Source organism: Pongo abelii, chromosome 6, assembly GCF_028885655.2.
Source record: "Pongo abelii isolate AG06213 chromosome 6, NHGRI_mPonAbe1-v2.0_pri, whole genome shotgun sequence".
NCBI classification, from domain to species: domain Eukaryota; kingdom Metazoa; phylum Chordata; class Mammalia; order Primates; family Hominidae; genus Pongo; species Pongo abelii.
The window spans coordinates 68,550,267-68,564,755 of record NC_071991.2 but is presented as its reverse complement, the minus strand read 5'-3'; the positions used below and the strand labels follow the sequence as shown (position 1 = coordinate 68,564,755).

Genomic DNA, 14,489 nt, shown 5'->3' with positions numbered 1-14,489 from the left:
GGGGACCAGCGGAGGCGCGCATGGGGAGAGCGTGCAGACGCCATGGCCCCCACTCCCGGAGAGTGGTCCCCCCTGGGTAACCTGCATGGCCCCTGCCTGCTTGTGGTTGGTCCTGGGAGCGCCTGCTTGATCCTGCCGAAACAGGTGACCTGCGTGGGGATGGCACTGTGGGCCGGCTGGACGCTGGTGCTTGAGGCTGGCAGAGGGCTCTGCTTGTCCCTGAAAGTTCCTGGGAGAACCCAGGAGTGGCGGGCTTCATCCTTGTGCCTCAGCTGGTTTGCTGACCAAACCAGCTTAATGTCTCAGTTAAATAGTTGAATACTTTTGATGAGACATTTTAGAACTTTTTTTTTATGGGAACACCTATCTTTTTATTGAAGCTTGATGTAGATTTTGTTTTAAGGAAGCATATGCAGTTTGTCTTCATCTTCCCTGGTTTCTTCATACACAGTTGTAAATTTCCCCACAGTTACCTGGGTTGATTTTGATGCTGTATTCATAACCCACTTGCATTAGATTTGCTTGGTTGAATGTCATTTTTCTCTCTTCTTGAAGATTCTAGAAGGAGGGGTGATAATTTTCTAAAGTAATTAATTAATGTCTTAATTGAGACATTAAATTTTCTTCTTCCACTGATCCAAGATCCTATCAGCTTTACTTGACTTCCTGGGAGGTACAGAACAAGGTACCTATGGGGATCCAGCAATTCTGAAGACTATGCAATGCCTCCAATAGAGGGCTTCTTGGGTTGAAAGTGTGTGGTTAACATTTACCATAGCAATAACTACCACAACTACAGCTAATAAGAGCACTTAAGCAGATTCGATTATAATATATAAATAGACTTTCAAGAGCCACAGAGAGATTCAAATTTTAAAAATTAACAGGCAAACTAAAGAGGTGATCCTGGTTACTATTGAGAACTAAATTAGTAACACAGAGGATCAAGGGCAGGCATGGTGGCTCATGCCTATAATCCCAGCACTTTGGGAGGCTCAGGCAGGAGGATTGCTTAAGCCTGGGAGGTGCAGACCAACCTGGGTAACAGCACAAACCCATTTCTACAAATAATTTAAAAAATTAGCTGGATACAGTGGTACGTGCCTGTAGTCCCAGCTACTTGGGAAACTAAGGCAGGAGGATTGCTTGGGGCCAGGAGTTGGAGGCTACAGTGAGCGTTTTTTTTTTTGGTTTTTTTTGTTTTTGTTTTTTTTTGGTGAGACAGAGTCTGGCTCTGTTGCCCAGGCTATAGTGCAGTGGCGTGATCTTGGCTCACTGCAACCTCTGCCTCCTGGGTTTGAGCAATTCTCCTGCCTCAGCTCCCAAGTAGCTGAGACTACAGGTGTGTGCCACCACACCCGGCTAATCTATTTTGTATTTTCAGATGGGGTTTCACTATGTTTGCCAGACTGGTCTCAAACTCCTGACCACAGGTGATCTGCCTGCCTTAGCCTCCCAAAGTGCTGGGATTACAGGCGTGAGCCACCATGCCCAGCCAAAGCTGCAGTGAGTTTTGATCACACCACTGCATTCAAGCCTGGGTAACAGACACCCTGTCTCAACAAAACAAACAAAAAAGATCAAGTGGATGAAATATCTCAAAACAGAAAAATTCAGACATAGAAGTCATTATACAAGAGATGAAAGAGCTAAAGAACAAATCCAGGAAATCTAATAGTGAAAATTAACAGAAATCTCAAAGGAAAAAAAGGAATAGATGGAGAATTAAACAAATGATAAAAGAAAACTTCCCTGATTTGAAAAGAGAATTTAATAGTGATCACAATACCATTTTTGGTACTCTATGCTTTTATTAAGTACCAGAACACCCAATTTCTTTCTTTTTGGGGGGATTGGGGGAGGTGGGTATTTCTTTTATTTCTTTCCCCAGTATATACGTCTTGAGAAGTCAAACAGTAGCAGTCTATATTAAAAATGTGAAATGAGCTAAGGTGCTCTGTTTAGAAAATGATCACCTCTCCTTCCAGAATCTTCAAGAGAGAAAAATGACATTCAACCAAGCAAATCTAGTGCAAGTGGGTTATGAACACAGTATCAAAATCAACCCAAGTAATTGTGAGGAAATTCACAACCATATGTGAAGAAACCAGAGAAGATGAAGACAAAACTGCACATGCTTCCTTAAAACAAAGTCTACATCCAGCTTCAATAAAAAGATAGGTGTTTCCACACACACACAAAAAAAGTTCTAAAATAGCTCATCAAAAGTACTGAACCAGACATAGGAAGACTTGAAGATAAACAAGTCAGAGAAAAATATGGAATTAGCTTATAACTGTATCTTCTCATCAGTCCTCCAACTAGTAAATTAGGAAAAGCAGGCAGCAGGTAGAAATATCTGTACATAAAAATAATTGCTACATAACAAAGATACTGTCACAAGACTAGGGATTTCTTTATTATACCTTTTTTTTTGAGACAGAGTTTTGCTCTTTTTGCCCAGGCTAGAGTGCAATGGAGCGATCTCGGCTCACCGCAACCTCCGCCTCCTAGGCTTAAGCGATTCTCCTGCCTCAGCCTCCCGAGTAGCTGGGATTACAGGTGCCTGCCACCACGCCCAACTAATTTTGTATTTTTTAGTAGAGGCGGGGTTTCTCCATGTTGATCAGGCTGGTCTCGAACTCCCAGCCTCAGGTGATCTGCCCGCCTCGGCCTCCCAAAGTGTTGGGATTACAGGCATGAGCCACCGTGCCCGGCCTAATTATACCTTTTTAAAAAGAAAAAATAGTATTACTTTACCTTTTTTTTCCAGATTAAGGTTTTTCATTTTAGGTAATGCTTATTTTGATATTTTATTTTAATTAATCTGCTAATAACACATTTGAATAATATGTTTAAAGTTTATCTTTGTAAATACTTAATCATCTAGGTTTAAATTTTTGTAATTGAAATTCTTAAATATTTTATTAGTTTTAAATTTATAAATTCTGAATATACATAAATAAAATAATACTATTAATATAGAAAATAAATGCTGCAGGTGGAGAAGCCAGTACATCATTTTGCTCCCATATTACAATCACTAGATTTGAGTCCTCTAGACTTACAGGGCTCACTGAGTGTGATTAACAGGAACACACACATACAACAAGACATATCCTTTTCAAATTTTTTACTTTCAAGGATAAGCTGAAAATCAAACATTCTTCCAGAATGAGAAATGTAAAGTTTACAATGGAAAGTAAGTTGAATTCTCATTTGCAAAACCAGAACTTAGAAAACTGTAGAATAACTTCTATATGTCTGAGAGAAAAGAACTGTGATATGAGTCAGAAAGCTAGGCAAAATATGACTCACATTTCAGAAAGAAAGGTATTAATAGTTTCGTCATGATGGGTTTCAAAGAATATACAACCTACGTAACCCATTTGAAAAGGTCCTATAACCAAAATCTAAATGAGAACAGAGATCTAAAGACAAAAATGCAAAAATGGAGACAAAGGGGAGGAGAGAGAGGACAGTAAGAGAGTGAGTTCATATGAGTGGGTGAAAATAGATGACAGGCAAATCATACAGCTGGTGGTATGGATTACTGAAAGAGAAGCAACACCCTGTCAATGACACTCTCATTACAGCTTGTGCTAATGAGAGTCTAGACTCTCTCAGCAAAGTCCGCAGCTACAGGTATGATTGGCACAGGTTTTGAGGAAGTATCAGAGAAGGCAGAAAGAAAAGACCTGTGGCCTGACAAGGCAAAAACAGAGAATGTGAAGAAATAAATGAAGTATAAGGATTTCATCTTATAAGGTTGCTAAATGGGTAAATATGGGGCTTTGGGGATAGGGGACGTGGTACTGTACAGTTTTGACCGGCCAATCACTTTAAGGAAATACATCACACACACACACACACACACACACACACACAGATGCATGCACAAACAATAGTCAAGTAAAATAAAGAGTAAAAATGAGGTAAAAGAGGAGGAATGCAACCACATATATCAGTAATTACATTAAATATACATAAGCTAAATACCTGTTAAGAGAGGGAAACTAAGATTTTAGATTATAAAACAGAACCCACCTATATGTTTATAAGTTATACTACTTAAATGAAACGATAAAGATTGAAAATAACAGATGAGCAAACAGATTATTGACAAAAAAGGAATTAGGAATAGCTGTAATATCAGTAAAAGTAGAACTAAAAGAATTCAACGAGAGTGACATTATACAATGATAAGACCAATAGCAATATCATATTAAAAGTGAAAAGCTAAAAATATTTTCATTAAAAACAGGAAAAAGACATGTCAATTATCACTATTATGTCTTCTTACTTGGCCCGAAGCAAATTCAAATAGAAATCAAGATAAAATTTAATAACTAGAAAACCCAATAAACTGTAATAAAAATAAGAAAAAGATACAGAAATCAATAGCTTTTCTCTTTATTATCCATAACCAGCTGGAAGTGACTGAGTGTGGAGGTGGTAGTGCAAATTCTTACCATGTGGACAGTAACCACAAATTACTAAGAAATAAATTTTGAAAGAAAGGATTGATATGAAGTAACCTATTAAATATTACTGAAAGACCAAAAGTCAGTCCCCTCCCCTAAAAGAAATGTAAAAGTGTACTGTGTAATTGGATGGAAAGTCCTAACCTCATACAAATGTTAATTCTCTGCAAATAATTATATAATCATTTAATAAAAGAGAATTTAACTTACCACAAAGGTGGTATTTCAATTTAGTAGGAAAATGTTAGCTGGTGTAATAAATGATGCCATCACAATTAGCTATATATCTGGGGGGAAATGAACTCTAAACAAATAAATTCTAGAGGTACCAAAAAAATCATAAAAAATAACTGAAGGATATTTAGGAGAATACTTATGTAACTCCTGGTCAAGAGGCCCACTTTTAGCAAAACAAGAAACACGGAAGCTATAAAAGAAAAAATATGACTACTTAAAAATAAATTTCCTGCTGGGCACAGTGGTTCATGCCTGTAATCCTAGGACTTTGGGAGGTAGGACGATCACCTGAGGTCAGGAGTTCGAGACCAGCCTGGCCAACATGGCTAAACCCCATCTCTACTAAAAATACAACAATTAGCTGGGTGTGGTGGCACATACCTGTAGTCCCAGCTACATGGGAGGCTGAGGCAGGAGAATCGCTTGAACCCAGGAGGTGGAGGTTGCAGTGAGCTGAGATTATGCCACTGCACTCCAGCCTGGGTGACAGAGTGAGACTCTGTCTCAAAAAAAAAAAATAAAAATAAATAAATAAATAAATTTCCTATGGTAAAGGTCTCCATAAAGTTAAAAAAGAAGAAGAAAGAAGGAAGAAGAAGAAGAGGAGGAGGAGGAGGAAGAGGAATAAAAAGAAGAAGGAGGAGGAGGAGGAGGAGGACTGGCATAAAATATTTGAAACACATTTGTTAGATAATGGATTTGTATGCATAAAGCTCCTCAAAGCAATAACAAAGGGCATCCCCCACAAAAAAATGAATAAAGAGTATAAGCGGGTAATCCACAAAAGTGAAAATACATATTACCAACAACAGAAGGGCTTAATTTCATGAATAATGAGGGGAAAGTAAATTCACAATGTACCATCTTTTTAACTATCAGACTGGCAAAAATGAAAGAATGATAATACCCAGCTCTGATGAGGATACTACTGTGAATTACTATGCCCTTTTGGAAAGGAATCTAGACTTACATTAAAATTAAAACCCTAGGCCAGGTGTGGTGGCTGTAATCCCAGCACTTTGGGAGGCCGAGGTGGGCAGATCACAAGGTCAGGAGTTCAAGACCAGCCTGACCAACATGGTGAAACCCCATCTCTACTAAAAATACAAAAAAAATTAGCTAGGCGTGGTGGCGCACACCTATAATCCCAGCTAGTTGGGAGGCTGAGGCAGGAGAATCACTTGAACCCGGGAGGCGGAGGTTGCAGTGAGCTGAGTTTGGGCCACTGCACTCCAGCCTGGGCGATAGGGTGAGACTCCGTGTCAAAAATAAATAAATAAATAAATAAAAATAAAAACTCTATATCCTTGGTCTCAGCAATTTTACTTCTAAGAAATACTTTAGAGATATTAAAGTTCTAACATGTAAAAAATATTCAAGTACTAACTTGTAAAAAATAGAAAATCAAGGATGATTATTACATTATTTGTAGAAAAGTGGTTAAAAAACTGTAAAATCTGTCAATAAGGGAGAGCTAACTGAACTGTGGAACATCTATATCATGGAATATCATGTAGCTGTTGAAGGAAACGAATTACACCTACTGAGATGGGAGGAACGTCCATGATGTATTAGTAAGTGAAGAAAACAAGCTACAAGGAATATCTGCTGTGTGATGGGTGGCATTTTTAAAAAATGACAAAAATCTTATGTATGTATGTACAATGTATATATACTGATCCACTTGAAGGAAACAAAAAGGGGAGAATGAGCTTTTTTAAAGGCTAATTATTTGGAAAATACAGTAACAACTGGAAGGGTACAATGTAATTTTCTGTCTGTGAAATTAGTTAAATATATTAAAATGGAATGAAAACATTACTCTTATTTTAGGATAGGATTGCAAATAATTTTTACTGTAATAAAAATTTTGTTAGTATTGTAGTGTTAAGAAAAAGAAAGGAGCATTGTATTAATGCCTGAAAGAAGAGACTCCTCCATTTCCAGACCTGTGATCTTGGGATAATTATTTTACCTGTATCTGAGCAATATTTTGTTACATTGTGGATATAATGAAAACTTGTACAGTTAAATAGAAGTTCAGAGATCACCTAATTCCCCTGCTTCTTTGCATACAGATCAGAAAACTGAGGCCTATGGAGGTAAAGGGATTTGCCCATGATCCTATAACTAATTATCAGCACACATGAACTAAAGTTCAAGTCTCCAGATTCCTACTTTAGTGTTCTTTCCCCCTGCAGTGACACCCTCAAAATTAGCTTAGAACTGAGATGGGGCAACTTGGGGCCTGTACATATGGGAGTTAAAATATTTCTCCGAAGCTTATGCAAGGCCATACCTTTCTCAAGTCCTTCTGAAATTAAGATATTTCTTCTAACAGAAAAAGCTGTCATAAAGCAACTCTGAGTGTCTGGCTTAATCAATGGCAGCTTCTATTAGTAGTTTCAAGAAAATGTTCTAATAAAATTTAACATAATATTCAGTTACTATCCTCCACACCTAATTTACACTGTATCTGAACTTGACTTCTCTCAAAACCCCCTTGAATGGGATAGATCCTCCTCTTCTATGTATTTTTATGGAGCTCTGAAGTTCTACCTTGGAGTATGTATTTTCGCACCATTTGTCATTGCTATTACCCTTTAAGTGCCATGAAAGTATGAACAGCCTGTCTTGTCACTATAACCAAGACACCTACAGTGATGCTTGCTTTATAGGTTGTGAACATTATTTGTTTAATGAATTATTAGTCCCTATAAGCCCACTTACTGCACTCCCAATAAATCAGAAGTTGCTATCTTTGCTTTTCTCTCAGTGGACTCTCTTCACCACCAATTCAATGGTGTCAAAATACCAAAGAACAAGAACTCACTCCCACTCTTTCCTTACATTATGTCAATAATAGGATTAACATGCCAAGAATTATTGGGCACACAAAATAAATGTCTGTGGTTGATGAGAATGATAACGAAGTAGTTGTATATTATTATCAAGTACTCTTTCCTAAGAGTTATGTCATTGTTGTAATAATTATTAACAACAGTAACTATACCATTTATTTAGTGTTACATGGAAAGCTCAAGTCTATCACCTCTTTTAATCCTCACAATAACCCTGTAACATTGTACCATAAGGAAACTGAAGGTTAGAATTATTAAGTACTTTGCTATCACATGGCACAGCCAAAATTTAACTTGGGATTACTGACTTCTCGGTTCACATTCTTAAACATTAGGGTTAGCTACTTCCATCAGAGACGTAAAATATACATGTTATAAGCATTTGTGAGCAATTAAAATGGCCCCACTACTCTTTGTATTCCAAAAAGTGGAAATTTGAAATAGCCATTTGTTTTCTCCAGAGTCACTAGGTGTTTCATTAAGTTACAGTGGACTGTAAATACTTAAGTTTTTTTAAAGCAACATGATAACATTTTCACCATGAGAAGCAAAGTGGTTTTTTTTCCACAAGGGAAATTTTGGGTATAATCTAATATAAAACTGCAGCAAAATCTCACCCACAAAGGCTGCCATCTGAGCTGCTGTTCTTCCCACAGAGTTGACAACATCTGTCTCAGCACCAGCTTCTAACATTACCCATGTGATGTCTTTATTACCTAGAGTTTTAAAGGGAACACATTTGTTAATGTTAAGGAGGACATAATTTAAATATCCCTTTCTAAACTCTCTATACCCTTTATTCCCCCAGTTAGTTTTAGGTTTCTGTCATGTGGATATTTTCATTCTTTTAAAACATGAATCATAACTACAGTAAAGAATAAAATGCTATAGAACCTTAGAAATTAACCTTATTTTCTGGAAAACAAATCAAGCAATGCAAAAGCAGTATGGAATTGAATATTGCCTTTTTAAACAAAATGAAATATATTTTCCTAGAGGTAACACTTACTATAATATCAAAATACGCATACAAAACAATTTTTTAAAAAGAGATAAAATGAATAGGATTCCCCTTTAATATCAACTAACCCATCCCATTCCTCACACTTACAGGCTCTGGAAGAACTATTAACCACTGGGCATCTATCTTTCTACACCTTTTTTCTATCTAAACATACACATTATTCTATTCACATTCTTCTACTAAAGTAGTCATTATGGGTATTTTGCTATTATGAACTATACTCAGTGAAAAGTATTTTCCATTCATTTTCGCAAGTTTGAATTATGATTTCCTTAGGAACAGTTCCTGGGAAATATTGCCAGATCAAAGATTATGCATATTTTAAATGCATTTTGCCAGGCTGCCACCCAGCAAGGTTGGACTGACATGCACTCCCCCAAATAGTGTAAAGAAGTTCCTGAGCATTATAGCTCTTTCTTAACATTTGCCAGTATAATAAGCTAAAAAATAAAATTTATTGTTCTAATTTGCATTTCTTTGATTACTGTGCAAAACGTTTTATATTTTGATCAGCCAGTTGTATTTCTTTTGTTTTCCATCCAATTTTCTACTGTGGTATTTTTCTTTTTATAATTGATTTATAAGAAGTCTTTTTTTTTTTTTGAGACAGAATCTCACTGTGTCACCCAGGCTCGAGTTCAGGGACACGATCTCAGCTCACTGCAACCTCTGCCTCCCAGGCTCAAAAATCCTCCTGCCTCAGCCTCCTGAGTAGCTGGGACCACAGATGTGCGCCACTGTCCCTGGCTAATATTTGTTATTTTGGTAGAGACGGGATCTCACCGTGTTGCCTAGGATGGTCTGAACTCCTGGGCTCAAGCAATCAGCCTGCCTTGGCCTCCCAAAGTGCTGGGATTACAGGTGTGAGCCACTGTGCCCAGCTAAAAGAACTTTTTATATTTAACAAGATAATCTTTTAAGATATATAATAAATATTTTTAGTTTTTCATTTGTATTTTAACTCTATTTATGGTATATCCTACAAATGAAAATGTTAAATTTTTATCAGTATTGTCCTTTTTGGATTGTGTGGTTTATATAATGCTTAGAAGTACTTCTGGGTTCCAGGATTATGAAACTATAGATTATTATCTTCAAAGTACAAGGATATTATATTACTTCTGTATTTTTCAAAGAGCTGCACCAATTACAGATAATCCCACTTAATTTTAGACAGTATTTCTAAATTGTCCTTATTCAGCAAATAATAAACAATACAAATCCGAGTAAGTTTCTAAATGGATCATCATATTCAGTACATAAGTGCCAGTGAGGCAAACAGACAGCTCTATCACGGCAACTGTTTGATCAAGAGAACAAAGAAGTTTTCATATCACTTGAAAATATAAAGATATAGAACATCAAAGGAGGTAACTTGAAAGAAAAACAGATCCAGTTCCTCAATTCCATCAAAATGTTGTCCACATAGAGAATCAATTGATTTAAATAACAAAAGAAACAAATCACCAAATTCACTATATAATTTATTTCCTGCATTATAGCTTTTTAAAAACCAATTGCCATCATTCCTTTCCATAAAACTTGATCATAAAATTACTAAAATCAAAATGAATTTAATCTTTTAGTATATATGTACTTATAATGAGTTTGTATAGGTAACTCATATTTATAAATACTAAAACTTCACCAGAAAGTGCAGCAAACATGAGGGCTGTGTATCCATGTTCATGCTGATGACAATTTACATCGGCTCCATGTCGCAGTAGTAATTTGCACATATCGAGTTTTCCTTTATATGCTGCATGCATTAGAGGAGTCATTCCATTCTTTAATAGAAAGAGGAAAAAAGTATTAATTTTACTGTTTTCTCTTTTCCGTACCTATGACAAGTTCTGCAATTGGAAACATAAAACGAATATGAATTAATTAAAATGGTCATTATAATATGTATTTTTATATTTACTTCCACACTTGGATCTTCCATAAACTTCTGAGGAAGAGATGGTTTTATTACTGGAGATTTTTTTACAGATTAGCAAACAGATGCAGAGAGGACCTGCTCAACCTCACATGACTAATAATAAATGGTGGGGGCAGGGATTGAAACCCACATTTTCCAAACATATTGACTTTCTCGGAAAGCAAACGAACAAACAGATACAAACACATTTTTTTAAAGGAAGAAAAATCTCAAATAATGCCTCTCAAGGGGAAAGTTGAATAAAGTATGGTATATGCATAACATGGGATATTATGAAGCTATTAAATGAATGACTTCATCTGTATCTACTGAGCTGGAACATTTTTCACAAATTATTGTCAATGAGAAAAGGTGCAGGAAATGCATATTACAGTGGTATCATTTTTTAAAACCATGATTCCCCAAATCATACATATATTTTGATCATATATATGATTTGATTATATGTGATTGTATAAACATAGAGAAATGGTTGGTAGTATTTAGGCTATATTGTTTGGTCAAATCACACATATATTTTGATCATACATATGATTTGATTATATGTGATTGTATATATATGGAGAAATGGTTGGTAGTATTTACACTAGGCTACACTGTTTGGTCTCCATATGCTTTGTGCATATTCAACGAAACATCCAACCTTTTATGTACTAGGCACTACTATTATTTGGTAGATAAATGGATGAGCTGTTACTGTGAGTGAATTTTCTCAGTAATGTAGGCGAAACGCTGTAAGTACCAAAACATCAAAGTTGCTTTGGATGAAAAGCTCTGTAAAACATATAATCCGTTACCTTAGTGAAGCTTAGAATGCTAACATAATGTGAATTATTCTTGATGTTTCCAGATTATTATTATGAACATAAGCCATCATCTTGTTAATGCAGTGCACACTATATTCAGAGGGTTGTGGAGACAAGAATGATAGAGAGGCTGGGACCTTTCAGTTGCACAACAGGCAACTCTGTGGAAGCAATGGACATTTCTTGAGAGTAAGAATGGAAAAATGATAAGCAGATGACAACTTTGAAGACCCCCTTAGCTGGGAGTCTCTACAGAGATGGAATATTAGTATGCTGGGAGTGGGTGGGTGGGTGTGGGTAAATCTCGTTGTACAGAGGCAGCCAATGGAGTGCTTCAAGGGAGTAGGAATGGACAGCATGGCCTTTAGCTTTTAAATAAGGCAAAACCATATCACGAGCATGACTAGGGTGATATCTCCTAAAGGATGATAGAATCTGTCCATAAGAAGCTAGTGTGTAGCCTGAGGGGTGGTAGGGGAAGGACACAGGCCCATCAGAAAGGCCACCACAAAGAAGCAAACAGCTGTTTCTTTTGCAGATTTTAGGACCCCGACTTCACCATGGAGTTAGTTTTTTTCTGTTTATCCAGAACAGGTGGGCAGTCAATCACCCAGCAATCCAACCTACAAGAGGTTATCTAGCTCTGAGAATGAATAATCCCCAGACTACAGAACTGGCCTATAGTTTAAACAAAACAAAACACAAAGCTTTCAACAGAATGTGATAATCTGCTTAAGAGCAAAAGAGATATGCAAAACTTTTGAATCTCACATCATCAACTGTCCTTATTTTCCTGTGTTTGTGTTTTCACCGTCATCTGTGTTAATCACTTCTGCCCATTTACCTGTCTCCTACTACTCCCTTTCCTCTCACTTAAAAAAAAATTTCCTGGCTCTTTTCTCTTTCTCACTTGTTCTTTTCTGTTTACCAGCTGTCACCTTAGCAGAAATTGGTTTTTAGAGCAAACCAATGAGAGAGTTTCTTTCCAGAAAGATAAGTATTGGCCGGACACGGTGGCTCACACCTGTAATCCCAGCACTTTGGGAGGCCGAGGTGGGCAGATGACTTGAGATCAGAAGTTCAAGACCAGCCTGGCCAACATGGCAAAACCCTGTCTCCACTAAAAATACTAAAATTAGCCGGGCTTGGTGGTGGGTGCCTACAGTCCCAGCTACTCGGGAAGCTGAAGCAGGAGAATCACTTGAACCTGGGAGGTGGAGGTTGCAGTGAGCCGAGATGGCGCCACTGCACTCCAGCCTGGGCGACAGAGTGAGACTCTGTCTCAAAAAAAAAGGTAAATGTCTATCCCAATCATGTCATCTGCTGTGCAATCTCTGAACCTGCTGTTTTTGTCATGTGTATAATGCAGTACATGATTTTTAGATACCAAATTTAAGGGCTGTGGTAGATGGTCCTGGGTATTAGAAAAAAAACTAGTGATAAGTAACAAATTTACACTTATTTTTCAAAGAAGTGGATATCACATGTACTTTCCTATCTTAGTACAATTTTGTGTTATAAGAATTTAGAACAGTACAAAGGAAATTATAAATTTTGACTGCAATGATTACTATGCGTTATCTTGGTTCTAGTACCATGTTATTTATAAAAACTTTTCCATGGGCAAAGTAAAAAGAAGTAATATTAATAAATTGTGATGCTCCATAGAGATATAAACTCACCATGCTATAAATTTTCTATTTATTCTAGTGTTTTTATAGTATTTCAGTGTAAATATCCAGAAAAGGAAATAATTTGAAACAATACTGCTAATCTACTAGAAGAGAATATTCCCATGTTCAAAATACATGATGCAAGTTAATTTAAAATGTTATATTACAGTTGTAAAGATGAAATAACTTAGTATCAGAATATTAAAATAAATGTCCATCTCTACTCAAACTAGAAAGGTAGTCATAAGATTTCATAAAATGTTATCATATTGTAATTCATCAATTCTAAGATGCATCTCACTTTTATATTTAAAATCTCCAGAATTTTCACTTTACTAAAGTCTCACAAATTACCATCAGTTTCCACTCCCCTCATTTAAAAAATATCTACATGAATTTTTAAATCCATGACATCTTAGATTCAATGATATGCAAGAGTAAAATTTCTCACGTCCTTGTCATTTCCCAAAGATAACCTTGTAAGTAGTCTGCTTAACTGAATAGCATGAGAAACGAGCTTCTACAATTCTTTAGATACAATCCCCTTAAAAATAAATTTCCTCTCCCACAATTCTTAAGTCAAAGAATTAATCAACATTAGGCTATTACATTGGAATTCTATGTCATTAAATGCAGCATCCATTCATTCAGCAAATATTTAATGAGTGCTTAATATATGTCAGACACTGATCTATACATTGGAGGTAGCAATAAGCAAACTTCATGCCTCCCATAGTCTAAGTCCCTGGGACTTACAGTACAGGTGACTAGATGGATAGTGATACAAGTGCTGGAAGAAAATAGCATTAAGTAAAGGGGAATAGTGCCAGAGGGAAAAAGAAGTCTATTATTTTAAAGAGGACATTCAAGGAATGTCCCACTGAAAAGGCGGCACTTCAACAAAGCCCTGAAAGGAGTCAGGGAGGCAAGGAATGCAGATAACTACAGGAAGAAGGTTCCAGGGAAAGGGAATGAAAGTGCAAAAAACTCTGTGCTGTGTTCAAGGATCATCGCAGAGGCCAAGTCTGTCTGCAGCCCACTCAATCTTCAGGAACACATAGGAAGCTTCTTGTCTTGATTCTGGTACTTCTATTTGAACATTAAATATGATGCTAAAGTTTGGAAAGATTTCTGCAAACCTTCTATCAGGTTACAGAAGAGTCATTCTATCCTAATTTGTTAGTTTATACCATCAAAGGTTATTACATTTTATAATATACATTTTAGCATCTGTTGAGATGATCCCATTTGTTTCTCTTTTATTCTGTAATATAGTGAATTACACTGAAAGGTTTTCTAAAACTGAACTATCCTAACATTCTTGGAAAAACCTTACTTGGCTATGATACCTTATAATCCTTTTAACAGATGGCTGCATCAACCTGCTAACATTTTTAGAATTTTTGCCTCTGTATTTATAAAGTGAATTGGGTCCATAGTTTTGTGGAACTTCTCACTATTT

At 36.4% G+C, this 14,489-nt stretch overlaps 1 protein-coding gene across 1 annotated transcript in view; it reads right to left on the bottom strand.

Annotated features, from left to right (window-relative positions):
• The window catches only part of ANKMY2 (ankyrin repeat and MYND domain containing 2), a 46,094-nt gene that overhangs the window by 16,891 nt on the left and 14,714 nt on the right, over positions 1–14,489 (bottom strand). Inside the window, exons 3-4 of the mRNA XM_002818184.5 lie at positions 10,255–10,393; positions 8,200–8,298 (exon numbers count right to left, since the gene is read on the bottom strand). Of these exons, the coding sequence (XP_002818230.1) occupies positions 8,200–8,298; positions 10,255–10,393 (238 nt within the window). The remainder of the gene's footprint in view (positions 1–8,199; positions 8,299–10,254; positions 10,394–14,489) is intronic.